General features: G+C 52.9%; 1 protein-coding gene across 2 annotated transcripts in view; it reads right to left on the bottom strand.

Annotated features, from left to right (window-relative positions):
• Positions 1 to 14,185: 14,185 nt before the first annotated feature.
• ANGPT4 (angiopoietin 4) overlaps positions 14,186 to 22,276 on the bottom strand; it is a 32,356-nt gene continuing 24,265 nt past the window's right edge. The window contains exons 6-9 of one of the 2 annotated variants that reach the window (XM_036009662.1): positions 21,859 to 21,960; positions 20,197 to 20,363; positions 16,486 to 16,616; positions 14,186 to 15,873 (exon numbers count right to left, since the gene is read on the bottom strand). In XM_036009662.1, the coding sequence (XP_035865555.1) occupies positions 15,713 to 15,873; positions 16,486 to 16,616; positions 20,197 to 20,363; positions 21,859 to 21,960 (561 nt within the window). In that variant the 3' untranslated portion in view covers positions 14,186 to 15,712. The remainder of the gene's footprint in view (positions 15,874 to 16,485; positions 16,617 to 20,196; positions 20,364 to 21,858; positions 21,961 to 22,276) is intronic. The other variant, XM_028523598.2, reaches the window with a different exon arrangement.

Raw genomic sequence — 22,276 nt, 5'->3', positions numbered from 1 at the left:
TTCTTTGGGGCTTCCCAAAAGTCACCTCACTGATACAAACTCAGGTGACAGAACAAGACATTCCTCTTGTCTTTATGGCTCTGGAGCGATTTCAGGAACCAATGACGAAAGACCAAATATAACAAAAGATGCTCTCATTGCTTAGAAAATCCCAAGGGCTTTTGGGAGCTCTGAGGCAGAAATGGGGATGAAGACTGTCAAGGTAAGGAATATTCACAAAATTCTGTAGAGAATTTTTATGAGTTTGTTTGAGCCAAACTGATGACAGCTGCCGGGGAACAAAATCTCAGCAGCCTGAGAATGCTCCAGAGAATGGCCGTTTAGCCCCCTAGTTTATGCATCACAGCCGAAGGAGGAGACATAGGGGGTTACGTGAAATTCGCCGGTGATAGACGAGGGAGGTGGGAGAAAGTCGAGTGGGGAGATCCCTGGGATTGGGTAGAAAGTAAAATGTAACACTCATACTTCTTTTACATCGGTGGGTGCACCACCGTTAACAATGAACACCCACGCACAGAGAGGGTATGCAGGAGAACAAGATCACAATGAGGGGCTCCGGGGCCTCGGCTCTGGTGGGAGATTGAGCCCAGAGGGCCCCGGAGAGAGGAAAAAATCTTGACATTCCAGAGGTTCTTTATCTTAGATGCAAAAAGACAACAGACAGGCCCGGTTGAGGTACAGACTGACCTTTGCTAGGGAAAGATGCCGGCCTGGACGTGACTACTGACGCGAACTGCTTCTGACTGGATGGCTAGAAATTTTCGTTTCAGACCATCCTTTGTGGTCACTTCAGGTCTCTGACTTTTGCAGGGCTGCCACACAGGCCTCCCCTGAGCTTGTTGGGTTTTTCACGTGGCCCCTTTCCTTCCATGAGACCAAATCTACACATTTCTTACTACAAATCACAACTATCGCAGGAGCTTAGAAATGCCAGCCCCTGCCCACACGGGGCCTGGGGCCCTAGCCTGAGGGGAGTGAGTCCTCAGAGGGGTCTTTGGGTGTGGGCCACCCACAGAGTTAAAGGCTCTTCCCACCATGCGGCCGCTGGGGCAGGAGCCCCCCAGAAGGACCCTGGGATAGCAACTCCCCTCTCTCTGAATAGCCACGCCTCCCTTCCCCCAGGCGTGCCTCTTAATGCAGCCTTCAAAATGCCAACAAGCGTGGTCAATTGTTGTTGTCTTCTGCAAAGCTAAGTGACGTCACTGAAGAACACAAACCCATCACACGAGTTATTCGTGGTCATTGTTTGCTGGCGCTGACACCTGCGCCGCCCTGGGCCGTCATCACAGCTGTGGGATGTGCTCTCTGAGGAGTGGGGGCAGGATGGATACTCACGGCTGGTCGCCTTGTCTCAGTGGCTCGTTTAGAGAACAGGGGCCATTGCTTGCTGAGTTGTGAGGATTAAATAAAATATTGTATGTCCTCAGTTCCCAATGGTAGGTGTGTCCAGAAAGTATCCAGCCATGTCCTGTGAAAAACAGAGACATTTACTGAAGAAGATATTGTTACAGAACAGCAAGGGGGTCAAGAGAGGCCAAAGGGCAATATACTATTACTGGAAAAAAAAAACCCAGGTCTGTTATGTCCGCCGCCTATAAGAAAGACGTCTCTCAATGCCAGAGATTCGTGAAAAGGAAAGGAAGTGTTTATTTAATGCTATACAAACTTAAAGTAGTGACCTAATGTCTTCAGCAAAATCCCAAAGTCCCTTAAAACACCCACAAATACACACAGTCCTTCCTTCCCCCCTTTGCCCAGTCTGAGTACTGTATCTCAGGAAAGAAAATAGAAGTCCGTGGCTCAGGCAGCCCCCGATTCTTCCCAGTAATCCGTGTCAGCTGGGGGGCCTCCCTCAGTTCCCGGCACCCTCAGCTGTGTCGCTGTCCAGGCAGGATCTCCAATCAATCCAAAGCCGTGTGGCACCTTCTCATGGCCAGCTGGTAAGAGTTCTTTCACCCTACTTCCAGGCAAAGTCTCTCCTGCTTCCCAGGCCGCATGGCCAAAAGGATCACCCCAAAGCCACGTGGTCCTCTCCCACCAGAGCTGCAGGGGTCTGCACTCCGGGGAAACCGCGTGAATCTCTCCACAAAGCTGCGGGGAGGGGGGCTTGCCACTCTGCCAAAGCCGCGTGGTTCTCCCTCCTCAATGGCTGTGAGGAGGGCGTCTCTGCTAAATCCGCATGGTGATTCCCTCTCACAGGGCTGAGGGAGTCTCCACTCTGCCAAAGCCACATGGTTCTCCCTCTAATGGCTGCCTCGTCTGGGTTTTTAAATCCCCGTGCCAGTTTTCCTCTGCAACCCCATTTCCGACTCCTCCCACACTCGGCTACACTTGCCATTAGTCTCACATCCTCCCAGCTTTACTGGGCTGCCATCATGAGTCTGGGCAGGCATGGCCCCATGTCATGGAGCCAATCATCTCCAAGCTCCCACTCAGGCACTGTAACTCGGGGGACCTGCCCCCACCCAGTTATGTCTTAGGGGGGAGTCCCTTTCCATCCCCCTGGCCCAGAGCATGGCCACAGCTATTTAACATATCTAAGCAACCAGTCAAAGGTTATAGATATGTTAAATGACCAGGCCAGAGGTTAGCTGCAAGGCTGTTGCAGTACAAAACAGCCCTGCATGTTCTTGCTCCATGTGTCCCTTCCCCCAACTCACACCTGTGTGTGTGGGGTGGGGGCGGGGGTGTGAGGACATCCTAAAATCTCCTGGACACCTTGAGTTCTGGACCCCATTCCAAATGCCTATTTGGGGTCCCCCCTCTTGGCTGCACCCTGTAACAATATGAGATACAAGAAACATTGTACACAGGACAATGATGCCTCAGTCCCCTTCAAGCGGGCACCCATGATTCATCTCCGGTTATGAACTTCTTGAGGAAATCTGGTTCATTAGTGGCAGTGTTCAAGTCACTAGCAACTGTAGTGCGATGTTCCTTCTGCTCTGGTAGCAGAAGCTGCGGAGCAGATTTTGCCAGGACACGTTTCATGCCAAGATCCTGCGTCAGAATCTCGGACACGGTAGTTTTGGCATCCCCGGATCAGCTTCTGGTTCTCGCACTGTCAGTTGCCGATCTTCCCCGATTGCAGCCTGTGCACGTTCAGCATTCTCAGGGGTTCTGCTCGGTGCAGGCCTTCCAGGACGTGGATCATGTTCAATAGATTCTTGGCCATCTTTGAGGCATTTGTACTACACGTTTCTTTGCGCCATACTCATTGTATCGTCCCTGAAAACCTTCTGAATAATCCCAGTAGTTTCTGCGGAGGAATGTTCAGGCTCAGTCCTTTTGAACACAGTGCACGTGCTCACTCAGCGGCGCCCCCCTCCCGCACTCGCAGCACAGTGAAGTGGTCGCTGTGCACACACGCGCAGCACATTCCGGTCCACTCTCCTGGCTGCCAGGTTACATCGACATTGAGCAAGCCGTTCTCGTTATATTAAGAGTGGCTGGATTTTCTCCAGACAGACCTAGTATGCCCAGTCGATGCTATGTCTGAGGAAATTCGGGCACAAGGAGAACATAACGACTTGTCTTTTATCTAATGTCTAATTTAGTCACTTTAAGAAAACAGCTCTATTAAAGTAAAACTGACACGTGACAAATCGCACATATTTAAAGTGAACCACTTGATAAACTTAAACATGTGTATACCCCCCTGAAGTATCACCACAGTCAGGACGGTGGACATGTTCATTACCCATGAATGTTTCTACCTGTGTCGTTTAGAGGACGTCATTGTCTCTGAACTGGGGCTCTGGGAACTCCCGCTTGTCTGTGATTTTCAGAAAAGACGGGAATAGCCCTGGCCTGTGTGGCTCAGTTTGTGGAACATCGTCCCCACAGAGCGAAGAGTCCCCAGTTCAATTCCCGGTCAGGGCACACGCCTGGGTTGCGGGCTGGGTCCCCAGTTGGGGTGCATGTGAAAGGCAACCGATTGATGTATCTCTCTCACATTAATGTTTCTCTCTCTCCCTTTTTCCCTTCCTTCCCTCTCTCTAAAAATAAAGAAATAAAATATTTTTTAAAAAGATGAGGTGAGTTGACTGGTACATATCACCACATCAAGGCCACTTGCTAAGCCGAAGAAGGACCACACCAGACACCTGTGCGTCCTCTACTGACTTCCGAAACCCCTCACAGCCACAACCTGGTGTCATTTGGGCTTCTTTAAGCTGCAGGTGACTAAATCCCAACTCCAAGTTGCTTGAGCAAAACAGAATTTTTATTATTGGTTCAAGGAGCTGAGAAGTCCTCAGTAAATCTGGTCAAGGGCAGCTGGACTTGGGACTCCAGACCTCACTGCTAGGCCCTGCTTTTCTTTTGTCCTCCCTCTCAGCAGGAAAGCAGAGGGCGGCAGCCTGTGAGGTGCGCTGGAAAGGGAGGGAGGGGCCAGGCCCTGGGGCTTAGTTCTTTACTTTGGAGTCACCGTGGCCATGGGAAGACTTGCAAGGCATTTTTAGCACGAGGCTGATTAGATTTGAATTCTGAGAAGATCACACCAGCTGTGGTGCACAGCCAGAACAGTAGAGTAATTAAAAAAAACAAATCTTGCTTGAAAAATCCTTTCTTTTAAAAGAATCACAATAGAGTTAGCACCAGGCAGCATTTTGGGTTCCTTCTGTGGGATCTCACGTCTTCCCACAAAATGTGTATCAGTTAAGGTTTTAAGTTCCAACCAACAGTGGCTTAAATAAGATGAAAGTTTGTTTCTTTCTCATGTAAGGTGGTCCAGGGCTGGTGTAGCAGCTGCAAGATTAAGAGAAATCCAAGCTTCTTCCCTTGCCCTTCGCTGCTCCCCCCAGCTCGGCCTGCAGCTTCAGTCCTCTGGTCCCAGCTGGGTGCTCCAACCATCATGCCTGCACCTCGGATGAGAGGAGAGGGGGAGGGGAGGGGGCCACCTCCGCACTGGGCCGGCTTTCCCATTTTCCTGATGTGACATTTCTTACATATCATCGCCCAGAACCTGGTCACACGCCATACCTTAATATCAAGGGAGTCTGGGAAATAGGATCTTTAATTGTGCACATTACCACCCAAAATGGTATGTGTGTATGTGGTCTTATTGTCTTCTTTTTTTTTAAGGTCGTATATTCTTTGATACTCTGTCCTGCCGAGAGGTGGGGTCTATGACCACACACCCCCTGAACCTGGGCCGTGGGCTCTGTGCCACTGGGACCAGTGGAAAAGGGTGGAAATGACACTTCCGTACCGTGAGTTTCTGCGCCGGGTCATAAAAGGCCACGCAGCTTGTTTGGCTTGGAACCAGGACCTACTTCCTGGGTGTGCGGCCTAGTTAGTTGGACTTGGCCCTGTGCCAGAAGGCTTATTCACTCTTTCTAAGGCTCAGCTATCGTCTTGACATTTTTAATGATTTTTATCTTTGAACTTGTGTTTTGTAAGAGGAGTGTGGGGACGATGAAGCATGTGCCCACAGAGGAGTGTGTAAGAGGATACGTGTACACTAGCTCCTCGCCACCCTTCAGTGCTACTGAGCAGCCCTGGGCCCGTCCACGTGGCGCCTTGGTGTACGACCCAACAGTTAATGCTGGAAGGAGCAGGGCTTTCTTTACAATACTTCAACCTTGGGGGAGCTCAGAGCACCTCAGCTCGGGGCCCAGTTTTCCCACGAGACCCAGCACTTCCCGTGCTCCCTACCAGGCAACTAGCCAAAAAATCCCCCAAAGTTTCCCTTGTTCTTATCTGGTCTTAATCTGGCAGTGCAAACAGTTCTCCAGTCCCTCCGGAAGGCACTGAAGTTGCCATCCTCACACAGCAGCTTTCTCCTTCAGGATCTGGGGTACGTGGCCATCAGCCTCCATATAAATAGTCCAGAAAAGGCACAAATCCTGAGAGTCCAGGTCAAATCCAGGTGTAGCAAGGCAGCTTCTTACAGGGAAGTCCTTTGCAGCTCTGGAGTCGGCTCGAGCAGACACGGCCACAGCAGCAGTATCTCCTTTCTCATTTGTCCGGCCACACGGCCTCCTTCCTCACTGTAAACTGCTCGCTTACTTCTCCCGTCCAAGTCGCACGGCAAAGGTCCGTTACTACAGATGGTTTGCCTTCTCCCTCACTACCACTCTCCATGTGGTCAACAGAGGAGAGTGGACGTCTGCCGAGCCCAGTTTAAATCCTGCTGGATCTCCTGGCGAGATGTGACCGCATTTCCGACTCCTCCCACGATGAGTTACACCTGCCTGTTCTCTGTACCTTCTGCGTTTCTCTGGCTGCCCCTGTTAGTCCCGGCAGGTGTGGCCCCGTGACGGTGACGCAGAGCCGCCTTCCTGCTCTTGCGCAGGTGTGGCAAGCCCCCGGCCACATCTCCGGCCACATCAGTAACGCCCATCTCCCTGGCAGCACAGATTTTTAGCATAATTATGAAGCTAGCCAAGTTGCCATAGTTATGCAGAATCTCCCAATTGCTGTGCTCCGCTTTCCCATCCCCCAAACCAAGGCTGTGGAGGCTTTTTTCTGAACCCCGCTCTACACCCCGTATCATTAGTATGTGCATTTTTGATGCCTGCTTCATGGCTTCCATTAACACACTTACCTTATATGTACGGCCCCATGCACAGAAGCACTCCTCTCTTGTCTTAATGCTCTGCTGTCACCATCTTGAAATTCTTAATTTTATCCTTGAACTTGTGTATAGGAAGTGAAGTCTGATGGGGCAATGGATTGTGCATATGGGTGGAAGAGATACGCACGTTGTGGGTGTCCCTTCTTCACACATGGTGCTCACAGTGCCCGTGAGCATAGAACTGGGGAGCCCACAGTGCACGGACATCCAGAGAGACCCTCGGTGAGCACCAGGGAAGCCTGTGATGCCTGTGGTTCAGCTGGGGCACAGTGGAAGGAAGCCATGCTTTTTGTTCAAACCAGAAGTTCCTTTGGTCACAGAAAAAGGCAGTGGCATTCTAAGAGATGCAGACGACCAAGGGAATTTATCATATATCCTTTGTTATTTGTGTTGCTTTCCTGTGTTAGCCAACCACTGCAAATGATGACACAGAGAAAGGGAAACGTGGGGCGTCCCATTGTTGCCTTTCCCTCCAGTCCCCCTTACTCATCGGTAGGTAGGAAGTGGGGAGTGTTAGTAGATGCATGCGTATCGGGAAGGGAAATAGACACAATTCAGTGAGTCTGGTGCAGCATTTCCACTGTCTGGTAGGAATGAAACGCACACACAAGCATGAGTCATGAAATACCAGTTTGGAAATTTCAGTGATTCTATGTATCAATTAAATGCTGTTCCATTTGCATTAAAACCATCATTGCATAATGTAAAAATGAATGGTAAAACTCACGCATCTAATTTGGATTAATTTTTTTACATTTAGAACGACATTTAGTAGGAAATAAATAACACCATGATAGGCTGAAAGAGAGAGACAAGAAGGGGAAAAGCTCTGCATTTCATAACCCCACTGGCATTTTTCCCCTACTTTTCGAACAAGGGGCTCACATCTTCATTTTGCAGTGAGCCCTGCACGCGATGTTGCTGGCCGCTGGGAATGCTCGCAGTCAGCAGTCAGAATGCTTCCTTGCAGCCCCCAGTCGTCACGTTGTGAGCAAGCCCCCGTCAGCAATGCTACCCAAGCCCAGCCCGGCCCAGTCACCCCGGCCCAGGTGACAGAAATAAAGTCTCCAGATGATGCCACTCGCACCTCTCCCAGCCCTTCCCAACACCGCCCCAACTCCCAGACACCCCCACCCCTCTGGGTCTTCCAGCCGAGGTCCAGCCCTTACGGAGTAGAGACCCGCCACCCCTCACGCCACCCCTCAGTGCCCTGTCTGAGTTCCCGACCTACAGAATCCACGAGCGAAATAAACACGTTGTTTTTCACCACTCAGATGGGGAAGTTCGAAATGCAGAAATAAAGGTACCTGGTTTATTCATTTGGGTTGGTCCCCATCGTTTGTTAACACAAATGAAGTTGCAACAAATAACTCTGTGCATACGTTGTACATACTCAAGGCGGATTCCTAGAAAGGAGGATTACTGTGCCAAAGGGTAAATGCATATGTAATTGCTTTAGCTGTTAACAAGTTCCTCTAAACTTTATTTTTCTCCAAATTGTGTTTGCAGTCTGTGTACACTTGTATAGCCCCCTCTCCCCAATGTGCCCACAAACAGAGAAACACACGTAGAGAAAAGTGCACAGTTAAAAAGGTACAGCTTGATGAAGTCTTGTAAACTGAACACGTGTGCACACCCTCAGTGTGTCAAGAAACAAACATTCCTAGCACCCCAAAAGCTGCCCTGGTCCCCCTCCCCAGGGAATATGCACTCCCGTGGTATGAACGTATCATTGTTTATCCATTTTCCTCCTAACGCCCCCAGTGAGGGGCTGGTGTGCGCCGTACTCCTTGGCTGCGGTACCGCCCTCAGAGCCCCTTGCACGGATGTCAGCCTTGTTAGCTCCTCCCTCACCTTTCATTCTCAAACTGGGTTCCCGTAGAAGCCTGGAGTCCTTTCCCAAACAACAGAAATGAACACATGCATGGCTTGGCCTCTCTCAGTTTAAAATTTTCCCTAAAAACTTTGGGGTCCACTCCCAGCTGTCTGCTACCCAGTTTCAGCAACAACAAATGTTCAAGCAACAGGCAATGATGGGCAAACCGAGAAACACTGCAGCCTGCACTGAAAATAACAGTGGTCATCATTTATAAAGATGTCTTCCGTGGATAGATTTTCTCTAAACCCTTGGCAAAACAGGCATCGTGTTTCCCATGTCACTGGGGGAGAAAACCCAGGTTCCAAGAGCGGGGTAACTTGCTTGGTTCACACACTCATATTGGAGGACCAGGAAGCCTGCAGGCTCTGAGCTACCCCAGACGCTGGCTTCCTGATGTTTGGGCCGCAGCTTCCCGTGTCCTCTTCTCCATGAGACGCCCAAGGCCACGCCCACCCCGGGCCCTGCCCACCCCACCCCTGTCCAAACCTCTGGCCTCTTTTGCCTGAAGCTTTCCTCTAGGCCAGCACTGGAATCATCTTTTTCCTGTTCACCTAATTCCTTCTCATCCCACAAGAATGCCTTTCCCCATGAAGTTCACGCCCTTGCTCCAAGAGCGCTGTATATTTATTTCCTCGTCACATTCATTGTACTTTTTGTTGTTTGGTTACTTTCTATTGAATTTCTGTTTCCTTCCACCTGCTCCTGGCTACATTCCCAGGGCCTAGCCTGGTGGCTGGCACATGGGAGGTACCCTATACATATTTGTCAAGGGGAGGGACCATCTTATTTGAATCTCACACCAACCCTGTGAAGCAAGCAGGCCTGGGCTGCTCGATCCCATTTTATGGAGGAGGCGAGTGAGGCCCTGAGAGGGAAGGGGCTGGTCTAGCCTTCTGATTCGTGGACATGGCCAGACCCGGGTGACTATGGTCCGGACACCTCTCCCAGATGCCAAAGGACAACTGAAGGCTACGGGAAGGGGCCTCTGCCAGCCAGGGGCTTCCAGCCCTCCCAGGTGAGAATCAGTAAGTGTGACCTGTCCCTTCTGTGCCCAGGGCACAGGGGCAAGGCCAAGGAGGTGGACAAGGAAGAAAACTAAGTCCCACTCAGAAACGAGCCAGCGGCGCTGGGCCTGTGGCCGTGTGCTCTGAAGCCAGGGCAGCAGGAAAGGTCCTGTCCCCGCCCCAGGAGGGTCCAGTGGGGACAGTGGGTCTTCGTCTTCTCCTGTGAGTTTCAAGCATTGGCTGGCCAGCTTGAACTTGGCAATTGCTTATGTATTTATTTATTCCTTTAACCTTGGTCACAGGGAACGTAAGATTGAGGTGACGCATGCTCTGGAGTAGGTGACTTGGGTCCAAAGCCACCTCTGTAACCTCTCCTTTTTGTGACTTTGGACAAATGACTTCACTTCTCTGGGCCTCAGTTTCCCCATCTATAAAAGGGGGAGATGATAATAGCTATCCCATTGGGTTGTTTTGGGGCTTCGATGGCTATTCTAAGGGAAGTCCTTCATGAGATGCTGGGCATAGAGAAATATCCGGAGATAACATCCCTGAGAGCTTGCTACACATAGGCCCTGTGCTGGGGGCCTTACAGGTTACTAAGGCCTGATGGGATTTGGGAGGCTCTAGTGTTAATCTTGTAAGGGGCGCTAGTGGGACTTGGACCCAGATTTCTGTAGAACCAGGGGCGGAACCAATAAAAGTGTTACTTATAGAGAACAGCTCCTTCGTGCTGGGCCTTGCGTTCTGTGTCATCGGAACATAAAGGTCAAGTGCAAATGGGCGGTTCTTCCAGGACAACTGGCAGCTATTTGGGACCCCTTCTTCAGAAGGAGCGCTTGAGGCCTGAGCCTCTGAAGTCCATTTCGAGGCCCCCTGCAACAGAGGTGGAGCTGGGGAAGGACCAAGCTAGGTGGTGGAGAGCCCTGATTGTGAGCTGCATGTTAGAGTTATTCTTGGGGTACTGGGGAGCCACTGAAGGCTCCAGGCAGGGGGAAGGGATCTGACTCTAGGCCAGGAGAGAGGAAACCTGTAGGCGGGCCTCTTGTGAGGTTGCTGGGACCTTCCAGGCAAAAGGAGAGGCCAGGGTGGGAGGTGGGTTCTGGAAGGAGAGCAGTGCTGGGTGCCCGTGTCTTTTCATGTCGGATGGGAAATGGTGCCTCTGGGGGCAGCTGCTCTGGCCTCAGAGGGGGAGCTACAGTGGAGGATGGCAGAGCCACCCACCAGCCATGGACAACTCAGCTCTAGTGACAATTGTCAGTTCTTCTGGGACAAGTGATGGACATCTGGGACACTTTCTTCAGAAGGCATGCTTCAGGCCCAGAGCCTCTGAACTCCCGTTTAAGAACTTACATGGCAGAGAAATAGTTAGCCCACTGCATTTTGGGGTCTTTTAGCTACAGCAGCTTAGCTGTATCTGAAGTCACTGTGTGACGTTAGGCAAGGCACTTGACTCCTCGGAGCCTCAGTTTCCACATCTGTAAAACGGGATAATGATAGAACCTACCAGGATTCAGAGATTCTACCTGTAGAACTAGCTTGGAGAAGGCTTATAATCAATGCCCAGTATCTCCGCCCACATGCCCCTGGTGGACCCTGTGCAGGACACACTCTGAACTCCCCATTCGCTTCCTCCTTCTGATTCCCCCGGTGGCACTCAGCTTGGGCCTGTGGGCACAAGGCCTTGGCCCCAGGTGTACACAAAAACAGGGGCTGGATGACTTTCCGGAAGCCCTCTCCTACATTGTACGGGGCGAACACTGAGGCCTACACGGGGGCGGGGGTTTGCTCCAGCTCCACCGTGATGTGGGCAGAGTGGTGGCTGGATCCGGTCCTTGGCAGGTTTTGGGGTGTGTGTGTGTGGGGGGGGATCCCTGATGTAGGTGTTCGGGGGGCACATTCTTCCTCCACTTTCCCCCTTGCTCACTCTGCTCCAGCCACACTGGCCTCCCAGTAGCTCCTCGTGACCACCCCAGGGCCTTTGCACTTGCTGTTCCTCCAGTGGGCCTACTCTTCCCACCGATGTTCTCCTGGCTGCCTCTTCCTCACCTTATTTGTCCTCAGTTTAAGAATCACCTCTTCAGAGAGGCTGTTTCTGATTACCCTAAGTTGGGCCCTTGGTAATCTTTTATTACTACCTCCTATTTATTTTCCTCAATTGCAATATATTCATTTTTTAATATTTTGAAATACTTGGTTTTGGCCAGCATCTCCCTCTACACTGTCAAGCTCTGGGAGTACAGAGCTGTGGGCGTGTTCCTTGTTACCTGCTCCCTTCCCATCACCTCTCCCGGCCTTGACCCAGGCGGGTCCTCCAGACACGGTCACCGTGTGAATAGATGAATGTGTGCGTGAATGAGTGTGCCAGGCCTGCATGTCCACCTTCACATTAAACCTGCACAACCTCCCCGTGCAAGATCCCAGGCTCCTCAGTGTGCAGAGGCAGAAAGGGAGGCTCAGAGCGGCCTCACCGGGTAGGGCAGGGATGGGTTGGAGGCCAAAGGCCTTTGCACTTCTGCCTTCAGGCCACATGAGGTCAGCAGCTGTGCATTCCCACGTTAGTCCAACACGAGAAAGTAGCACATTTATGCTGGATGTGGCCTGGACCAGTCGGTCTCCGTTCTCTGAAGTGCTGCTCCATCAAACGATGCTTCTGCTGGCATTGCTAAGGCAATGCTGATTGCTTCCTGAAGCATTTTTAAATGGCCAAGGTGAAGGCTCACACAGACATTGAGGAGTGCAAAATCTGGACAAAGGGGTCAAGTGCCCCAGCCACCGAGACAATCCATCCTGATGCTGGCTCCTCCCCTACTCCCTGGAAGGGCCACCTTCTACCTGGCCCGTGGCTGTCGTCTCTGGGGTTGCACAGTGAACTCTCTCCCCCAGCATGGAAACCGCCTTGGCTGGGAGCATGCGGAGATCTCCCTTCTGTCCACCTGGCTCTACCGGGACCTACCAGGTTCCAGTGGGAAGGACAGACAAGGCTTGCAGAGCTTTCCAGAAAGTTTCTTCAGCCTTTAGTATTGGTGGAGGGAACTCCACTCCAGCATTTTTGTGGTCGGTGTCAAGATGCCTCCAGAGAACTCTGGACAAGGAGGCAGCTTATGGATGCACGTGCACTGGGGGTGGTGGTTGGCTGTGCCGCCTTAGATGAAGCCCTTTCTTTCTCTGAGCTCGAATTTCTTCATCACTAAAATGGGGAGAACACTGGTCTGCTGTGGGGACAGGCGACAGAGTTTGCATAGGAACCTGCAGATGCAGGTGGTGTGTCTCCCCCCCCCCCCCCCCCCGCCAGGAGACACACCAGCTATGCACCCTCACCCGCCCCCAGGGCACTGTGCTGCCCGGGGTCCTTCAGCTGGTCTCCTCCCAGGGATTTCAGAGGTCTGCAGGGGTCCCATCTGTACTGCACGGGTGGAAAACAGAGGCTCACCCAGGGCTGAGGGGCTCTGTTCCAGGGACAGAGCCAGTACTATGATCCAGGATCTGACATTTCCTGGGCAGGACCCAGCTGTGACCTTGACAGTCTGGGGCCACCTGGGGATGAGCTGGAGCCGGGGGCCAGGCTTTGGGGCTCAGGGAGGCTGGGAGAGGAGACGGAGATGGAGAGAAAAGAGATGGGAGTCACAGAGACGGAGGGAGGAAAAGCGATCACCAGTTCTGGCCTTCCCACATGGCTGCTTCCTGAGACAGGGCCTGTTTCCCCACTGCTCATCCATGTGACTTGGGTGGGACTGAGCCTGTTCCCCCGGTCCTGGACTTAATCATGTGGCCCAGGTCTGGCCAATGAGATCACGGTGACAAGTGCAGGGGCGGGCACAGGACCAGGCCTGGCTGGAGGGAATCACACCTTTGCTGGGATGGGTGAGCGTTCTGTCTCAGGGATGCTGAGCTGTGGGGTCACGGGCCCAGGACTGGTGGGGCCGTCTTGTCAGGAGAGAACATGACTGGGAATGAAGTCAACATGGCAGATGGCAGAACCAAGAATGAAGAGGGAATCGTTTGAGTCCCCTGCATCTAACCACACCTGAATCCATTTCTAAACTTCGTGTTCTGTGAGCCAATCCATTCCTTAGGACAGGGTTTCGATGCCCTGAGCTGAAGAGTCCTGGCTGGGAGGAGGAAGGAAGGTGAGAGGGAAGGGTGACTATCTAAGAGCAGGTGTCTGAGAGCGACCCAAATGAGCCTCTTGGCCTTTTTAGGGAACTGCAGTTCAGACAGGGATCCAGGCCTTCACCCCATCCGGAGGAGGCTGCCCCCGGGGCTCACAGCTTCGCCCTCCTCTTCTCTCCAGCACACGGCAGGGTGAAAATAAATGCCATGGACACAGCAATAAATGCTCGCCTTGGCTGGGTCCAGGAGAGGGGATGCCATGCACTAGGGGCCAATTTCTCCCCCCGCATCGCCTCTTTGGGAACCAGTATTTGTCAGGCACCCGCTTCATGTCAGGCTCTGTTCTGAAGCTGACACACACGGTCTCATCTCCTCCTTGCCCTGGCCCAGGGAGGAGTGGGTGTCATCCTCTCCATTTCACGGACGTAGCAATGGAGCCTCGAGAGGCTGAGCCACGGGCCTCAAGTCCAAGAACTGGAGCAGGTCGGACTGACTCCAAGCCCTGCCCACGGTACCACCCAGGGTGTCCAGCTTTTTGGTGTCTCTGGGCCACACTGGAAGAAGAGCTGTCTTGGGCCACGTATTAAATACATTGTGACAAGTATTCACAAAAAAAATCTCATAGTGTTTTAAGTAAATTTAGGGTTTTGTGTTGGGCCACATTCTCAGCCATCCTGGGCTGCATGTGGCCTGTGGGCTGCAGGCTGAACACCTAATAACATGGTAGATGGGTGTTGATCTCGCTGGGATTGAAGACGGTGACACAGTGATGGGGGTGAGTGGCAGAGTGGCTGTGGCCCCCCTCTGACTTTGGCCTCTGAAAGAAGCTCATGAGGCACCCCTGGCGCCCCAGGCCCCAGCTGTAGCACCATGTTGGCTGGGGCAGGAGGAGAGGGCTAGGGGTTCCCAGGTTAGACCTGTGAGGATGGGACCCGGAGACTGGTGTACTGCCCAAGGTGGCGAGGACAGTTCCGGCTGTGCCTGTACTTGAGCTGGGCTGAGCTGGGCTTCCAGGGAGTGCCGAGGGCAGCCCTAGGCCGCGAGCTGGCGTCCGGGGCCAGAAGGAGCCTTGGAGAGCACTGGCCCAGGGCATAGGCAGGAAACTTAGTTCTAGACCCTTCCTCAGGGATGCTGTGTGCCTGCCTTAATCCAAGTTCCCTTCCAGTTGTTTTTAGAGACTGTTTGAGACCGTCACTGTGGCTCTTATGGCCAGAAAGGGTGAGTAGCTGGGGATGGGGGATGGCGCCCTGGAGCTCCTCCTCATGACACTTGGGGACTGACCTTTTCCAAGGGCATCCACAGCATAAACAGGGCATACACAGGGAATAAACAGGGCCCATTTTCAAATAAGTAAATTTGGACAGAGCTGCCCGCTCTAGCCCCAGTCACATACAGGCTCTGACAAGTCCTGCAGCTAAGAATGCCTGTTCACGTCGATTTCACCTGGTGCTTCGCTCGCACTTGACCATGGGTACTCTGAGAGGGGAGTCAGAGTTGTTCTCTGTGGGGCGCATTCTGGGACCTGCTGGGGGTAAAGGAATCTCTCTTAGCTCTCCTGGAACCCCTGAGAGGCCAGGGCTGAGCTCTGGGTGTTAGGGCCCAGGAGCAGTTGACAGTGTGGGGTAAAAGTAATGACCCCTATTATGGGGTATATGCAGCCTTGGACAGAAAGTTCAAGGACATCTCAAGGCTGAGAAAGCTTGGGACAGGAGATGGCCTTCCCACCAACCCAGGAAACCCAAACAGTTTCCTGCCCGCAAAGACCTTCCCACCTGCCTGAAATTCTACCATCAGCCAAGCATTCTTTTGAGGAGCCAAGCCGTCTGTTCCCAGCTCATCCAGGGCAACGTGACCCTCATACTGACAGCTCCCCGCTCCCACCCTCCAACCCCTGCAGACGACTGGAGGGAAGAGAAGGAGTGATCCTGCAGAGACAGGAACCCCTAAACGCCCACAGTTTCACAACCTGAGGGGGACAGGGGGACATCCTGGGGACTCCTGGGGCAAGGAGCGCTGGCTCAGGAGATCCCGGTGTCCAGGCCCAGGCCCTGGCACTGTGTCCTGTTTTGGGTCCTGCTCGTCCAGGGAATGCCAAGTCCTGTCTCCTCCTGTGGGTCCAGCCTCCACGCGCGGCTGCCGTCAGATGCCAGCGGGGCGCACCATCATGCGCGTGGCGCGCAGCGAGTAGCTGGCGCCCTGGAAGTAGTGCCAGCGGATGCCGTTGAGCTTGCGCATGTGGTTGTGAGCTGGGTAGTAGATGCCGTTGAGGTTTGAGAGGCCGCAGGCATCAAACCACCACCCTGGAGGGAGAGAGGAAGAGGCTTTGGGGAGCTGGGGGCCCACCCATGGGGTGAAGGCAGCCCCCTACCCCAAAGACTAATTGGGCTGTTGCCCCCTCCAGGAAGCCAGCTCACGGGAGACGGGGCTGGGTGGGAGTGGGCATGGGCGGCGGGAGGGAGACTCCCAGACACCCAGCCTAAGGCCTCTGGAGGGTGGCCCTGGGCTCCGGCTGCCCCTCTTGGCCCCTGCACCCCCAACCCTTACCCCTTCAAGTCCCTGTCTCTCTCCCTCCCTGACCTCCTTCCTGCTCCCTCCAAGTCTCCATTTCCCTGTCTCCATGGGGTTCTAACGCTCTCTGTCATTCCAAGTCTCTCACCTGGGTCTGTCTCTTTCTCTCTCTGATGGTGACCCTCTCTGTCTTTCCCTGGTCTGCATTTCCTGCTCCATCTCCTCTCCCTTTGTAATCCTGTCTCCACGCAGCTCCCAGAGTCCACTCTCTGTCTCTACGCCAGTTCTGGTGTTTCCATCTGTCCCCATCTTTTCCTGTCTCTGTGTCTCAGGCAGTCTCTCCTAACTCCCGCCTGTGGGCGGATGGGGCTTCCCCCCCCCCCACCCCCCACCCCGGCACCCACCTCCGGACAACATCTGGGCGCACTTGCAGAGGCAGTTGTCGTTGTCCGCGTCCTGGGTGCTGAAGTTGGTGCCCTGCAGCACCAGGCTGCTCTGGCGCCCCGCCGAGCCACTGTACCCGCTCAGAGAAAGCCTGGAGGCCACCGGAGGTGGTGGTGGGAGAGGGGCCCAGAGTCAGGCTGGGGCTGGTTGAGGAAGGGGCTCCGATCTGGTTGTTCTGGGTGGGGGAGCTGCAGACTGGGGTGCTTGGCCCATCTCCCCTCCTAGATTGCCTTCCCTGTCGCCTCTCAGGGGCTGAGCACCCACGGGGTGCCAGGCCTCCCTCGTCTCACTGAACCATCTCGCTGAGTCTTACACAGGAGCGAGCATGATTATGATACTAATACAGTGAGGGCAATGGCTAACATTTAAAAAACATCTACCCTGTGCCAGGCATTGTTCAGAGCATTTTACATGGTTTAATTTGTCTTGTTAAATCCTCACAACACTCAGGTATTCCCATTTTACAGACGAGGAAACAAAGACCCCAAGAACCCAAGGAGCCTGCCTGAGGTCTCACAACGACGAGGGTGAGAGCCAGATCCCAGGCCACTGGAGCCTGACTTGCGAGCTACGTGCATTTTCTTCCCCAGCTGACCATCTGCAAACCGCAGCTCCGTCACACCCCCTTACATCCACCCGCCTCCTCCAGGAAGCCTTCTCTGACCACCCCAGCCCAGCTGGATCTCTGCCCGGGTGAACGAACCCTTCCCTATCCCTGTGACTTCTACATCTGCAGCAAGCCGGAGAGGGTTTATAATTCTCTGCCAGGCTGTGAGTCTCAGCTCTGCCCCTCGCCAGCTGCCTGACGGTGGGCAGACCACTTCATGTCTCAGCTTCAGTTTCTTCATCTGTTAAGGTGGTAACGGTAGTCTATTTACAGGGAGGGGCCCTGGCTGGTGTGACTCAGTGGATTGAGCTCAGGGCTGTGAACCAAAGGGTCACCGGTTCAGGTGGTGGGCCAGGTCAGGCCCCCAGTAGGGGCCGTGTGAGAGGCAACCACATACTGATGTTTTCCTCGCTTTCTCTTTCCCTTCCTCTCTAAAAATGAATACATATTTAAAAAAAAAAAAAAAAACAGAGAAAAACCCCACAGTGAGGGCTTCGGTCAGCTGATGTGAGTCGATGAGCTCAGCATGTGATGGGTGCAGAGCAGCACTGACACGTGATCAATGCTCGGCACGGGTAAGGCTGCATGTCCCTCGTTCCTGTGTTCCCCGGCACACAGCCGCCACAGGCTTCCACCTGCCGGGCTGGATAGTGGCGGGTGCCTGTAGCAGAGAAGGGGCTGCACTAGCCGCTGAGGCAAGGAGCCAGTTTGGGAGCAACGAAGAAGGTCCTATGGGTAAAGGTAAGTGGATGCCAGATGTGGCCAGGGTGGCTTGGGGGAGCTCTGGTTCTACCAGGACAGGGCCTGGGAGATTCTCCCAGTGGGGTTCAGAAGGAATGTAGGGCCTGGACATATGGCCTGGCGAGGTCCCTGCACCTCCTACCCACATGGGCTCTGTCTGTGGTGAGACGGGGACATGTCCCTCAGACTCCTGATGGCTGTGAGCAGCCATGAGCTCTAACTGTGCCCTTAAACATGCCACCGGGGGCTCAATTGACTGGTGTGGCAAACTGCCCATCCAAGAGGCCCGTCTGGCCAGGGGCTCCCAGGGTGGGGCAGGCAGGCTGGCCCACCCACTACTATGGTCCTGACTTTTCCTTACAGCCATGGAGGTCTCCTCTCAAGGGCTCAGTGATGTCAGTTCAGAGCCAGGCTTGGGCACAGGGTGAAGTTTGGGGTCAGATTTAGTCTGGGGCTGTGTAAAATCGGGGCTGAACAAAGCCGACTGTTCTCATGGGCCACTCCAGCAGCACTGGCCTCTGCACTGTGCCCAAGTCCTCAGCTCAGGCCCTGCCTCTCTTCCTCTCCCCTTTAGGAGCCAGCATGGGGGTCTGTGGCCTCTGGGGGACACCCAAGTCATGGACCAAAAAACCCCACTTGACCCATTGTTCAAATGTGCTTTGAGTATGTTCATAGCTCAGTCCGGGGAAACCACGCAAACCCACAGGTATCTGGGGATCACCCAGTTAGACACAATAGGTGTGTCTTCCATGCACCTGTGGGTCTGAGCCTGAGTCTATGCGTCTGTGGTGTGGGCATTTGGATGCCACCTTCCCGCCCATGTGTGTTTCGTTTGAGTTTGTGCTAGAGTGTCTGTGGTGGGTGCGAGGGTGTGCTCTGGAATCTGCCTTTGTGCCTGGGGGCCTGGGGTTGTGCGTGATTTACCTGTGAGGGCTTCTCTGGGGGACATTTGTACACATCTGGGTGCGTGCCTGTGCGTGTTTGTGTAGCTGTGCACTTGTGTGATATTGTGCTCTGCGTGTGCCCCAGGGGTGTGGCGAGCCCCTGCACATGTGCACGTGTACACGTGTGCATGCTTGGATGTGTAGTCAGGCCCTGGTGGGTGAGTGCTTCCGAGAGGCATGTGCCCAATGTCTGTGTGTGCCCGACATCTTATCCGTGCCTCCCCTCTCCCCTCCCCGTGGGTCACTTTCTCTTTGGGCTCACGCATGCACCCCAGCTGGGCTCTAGAAGCCCACATTATTGTGACTGACACATAAGGGTGCCCCTCCTGCCCCTGATGCCCATGCCCCAGTTGCTGACTGCGCCAACACACTGCTGCCTCTGGCTTCCCTACGGGGATCCTCCCCACCTCATCAGCTGGCTGATTCTGTATGGTGGTGGCACGGGACCAGCGGCTGCTCTGTCACTTTTCCCCCAGCCCTGCTTTGGCATTTTCCAGACCCCACTGTGCTTTCTGGGATGTCTACTCCCAGTGCCTTAAACTTTTCCTGTGAGCAGGGACTCTTCCTTATGATCTCAGCAGCCTTAGAAAGAGGCTTGTTCAGGTTTTAGGTCTCTGTGGCCAGCTGAATGTCAACTCTTTCTTTGCCTTTTTTCAGAATATTATTACTGTCTGAGATGTGCTTCCTACTCTCTTTGTCTGGAGAATGCCCACCCATTATAGGCATCACCTCAGTGCCTCAGCCTCCACATCACTAAAGTGGGAACAGCAATGCTCACCTCGGCGTGCTGTGGGAGGTTAAGTAATGTGCCTGGAACATGGCAGGTGCTCAATAAACGCTCATTCCTTTTTCTAAACGGAGCCAAGGGCCAGGCTGAGGGAAGGAGGAAAACCTTGATGATATTATGATATGCTCATATTTAAGCTCGTCTTGTCATTAAGAAGCAGAGGAGCAGAGAAGCCAGAGCCTTGACTCCTCCAAGTTCACAAAGTGAGCTGGAGCAGAGCTGGCATGAGCCCAGGTCCCCCGATTCCCAGCCCAGGGATCTTCCCATCTCTCCCCACGGCACAAGACAGGCTGGGGAAGTTGTCTTTCCCCTTCTGGGCCTCTGTAAAACAACTGTCTTAAGGTGACTGACCTTGGAAGGCCCTTCCTGCTCTGAGAGATGGCAGCATCAGCAACATTCTCTCCACCCCACCCCGCCCAGTGGCTGGGATGTGCTGAGTGCTAACCAGCTGCCTCCAGATCCTGTGACGTGTGCCCAAATGGGGGACAGATGGTAGAAACAAGAAACGCCCAGGGACTGACCCTTGCTGCAGACCCGGTAGTCACTAGCCAAGGGTCCTCAGCCCACCCACCAGCCTGGGCCCCGAGCCCACCTGTACAGCTGCTCCTCGCTGCCCAGCTGGAAATGCTCATACTGGGCGTAGGCCTTGTTGCCTTCCCAGTCTTGCAGCTCCAGGCGCAGAGAGTAGGGTGCCCTGCTGGTGAGCTGGTGCACCAACTCATTGCCCAGCCAGTGCTCCCCAGCCGGGTCACCGAAGCCCTAGGAGGAGAGGGGGGTGAGGGTGGGCTGTATGCTAAAGAGCTGGGCCGGGCCAGGGTCTGGGGTCACTTATCCAAAACCACTTTGCCTGACGATGAAGTTCATAAAGTACAGTGTGGGCAGACTCGGGGAGGAGGGACCTCCCCAACTTCTGGAGCAAAAAGCCTAAGACTTTTGCAAATGTAAAAAACTGTTGAAAGTAATTGAATCGCATTCCTATTAAGTTTGAGAATAGGCAAAACTCATCTCTGTCGATAGAAGTCAGAATGATGACCTCCTTGGGGGGGGCACAGACTGGAGGGCACAGAGGCTCCCAGGGGTGCTGGGAGCACCCTGTGTCCACTTCTCAGGGGTGACCACATGACTGAACACATGTGGAAACATTCACCGAGTCTGATACTTAAGATTCACGCACTTAGTGCATGTATGTTAAATCTCAATTTAATAATTAAAGATTTTATTCAGCTGCATGAATGGTAGAGCACATGTTGTTCAGGGACATGGAAGCCACTAAAATTTCTGCAACATAGAGCCAAAGGGGAAAAGGACTCAGGGACATGGACACCAGGGTGGTGATTGAGGGGGAGAGGGGGGATAAGAGGGGTACATGGTAATGGAAAAATACAATAAAAATAAATAAAAAAGAAAAAATACCTTAAACACTGAAGGAAAGAAGACTCAGCAACATAGAAATATAAAGAAGCCGGAGTCACTGGTGTCCTAGGTCACAAACCAACGCCCTTGGCCAGAACAAGAATTCAGCACCAGGGACAGGGCATGCCTCAGCCCCACTCCCCATTTTCGTCTTGCTGCGCCACTGATTACATAATATTCAGCACTCTTTTGTGTGTTTCTGCATCCGAGCACCCTATATCTCTTTGCTATTCTAGCGACTGTTTAAGGCCCAATAGGGACAAGAACACTCATAGCTTATATGAAGTGGACAGCAAGCAGGCACAAAAAACAATATTGTTGCATTTCCTTGTGGGTGTCTTTGTTCATTTGTTTTGCTTTAGAAAACTTCGAGTTTTTCAGTCAGCTTGCCAAAAGTCCTTTATTCAAAATTAAATTAAAAAACTGGAAAACAATTGAGCACTATTTCTCATCTTGTAAAATGCACGTGGTCTTTGGGCCAGCAATTCCACATTACAGGGTCTCTCCAGCACATGTGGTCACGTATGTGTGGGAAGACAAGGAAAGTCATTCAAGCCATTCACCCAGGGGTGGGAGAAGAAGATTACTATTTTTCTGTTTCTTTTTTTTTTTGTATTCTTTAAATTTTTTAGAAGCAATGAATATATGTTATATTTTCTAAAAACTAAAACATAAACTTTCATTATTAGGATGTATGTTAGAACTTGCAAGAAGAAGGTTGAATTTCAGAGCATGGAGTCCTAGAAAGCTTAAGGACAAACCATTCCCCCGCCCACGACCCACCTCCCACACCAGGTTCCAGGGCTGAAAAGCACCCCCCGCCTTAAGGCAGTGATGTTACCTGTTTATAATCTTTCCATTTCCGCTGAAAATTCACGCTGCCATTCTCACGGCGCTGGATGAGGGTCCATCCACCTCCATTGGTATCCATGTCACAGAAAACCTGAAGGAATTGGTGGGGGAGGGGTTGAGGGCCCTTGGGGGCAGCCAGAAGCCAGGTACGGGCCAGCTCAAGTGTGATCTGGCCAACAAGACCACACGGGAGCCTGCTGGTCAAGGGCATCAGAACGATCCAGGCTCAAATCCCCCATCCACTGCCATCATTTTTCTAGAGGGCAAGTGATGCCCTCTTATAACCTTCCTTCCCTCATTTGTAAAATGGGATATTAACACCTTAACCTCCTTGTGCCTCAGTTTCTCATCTGCAAACTGGGGTGGTTGTGAGAATTAAATGAGAGGAATCATCTAAAGAACATTCT

This window comes from Phyllostomus discolor, chromosome 9 (assembly GCF_004126475.2).
Source record: "Phyllostomus discolor isolate MPI-MPIP mPhyDis1 chromosome 9, mPhyDis1.pri.v3, whole genome shotgun sequence".
Classification (NCBI taxonomy): domain Eukaryota; kingdom Metazoa; phylum Chordata; class Mammalia; order Chiroptera; family Phyllostomidae; genus Phyllostomus; species Phyllostomus discolor.
Note: the sequence above shows the minus strand (reverse complement) of the source record. Positions and strands in the feature narration are given on the sequence as shown.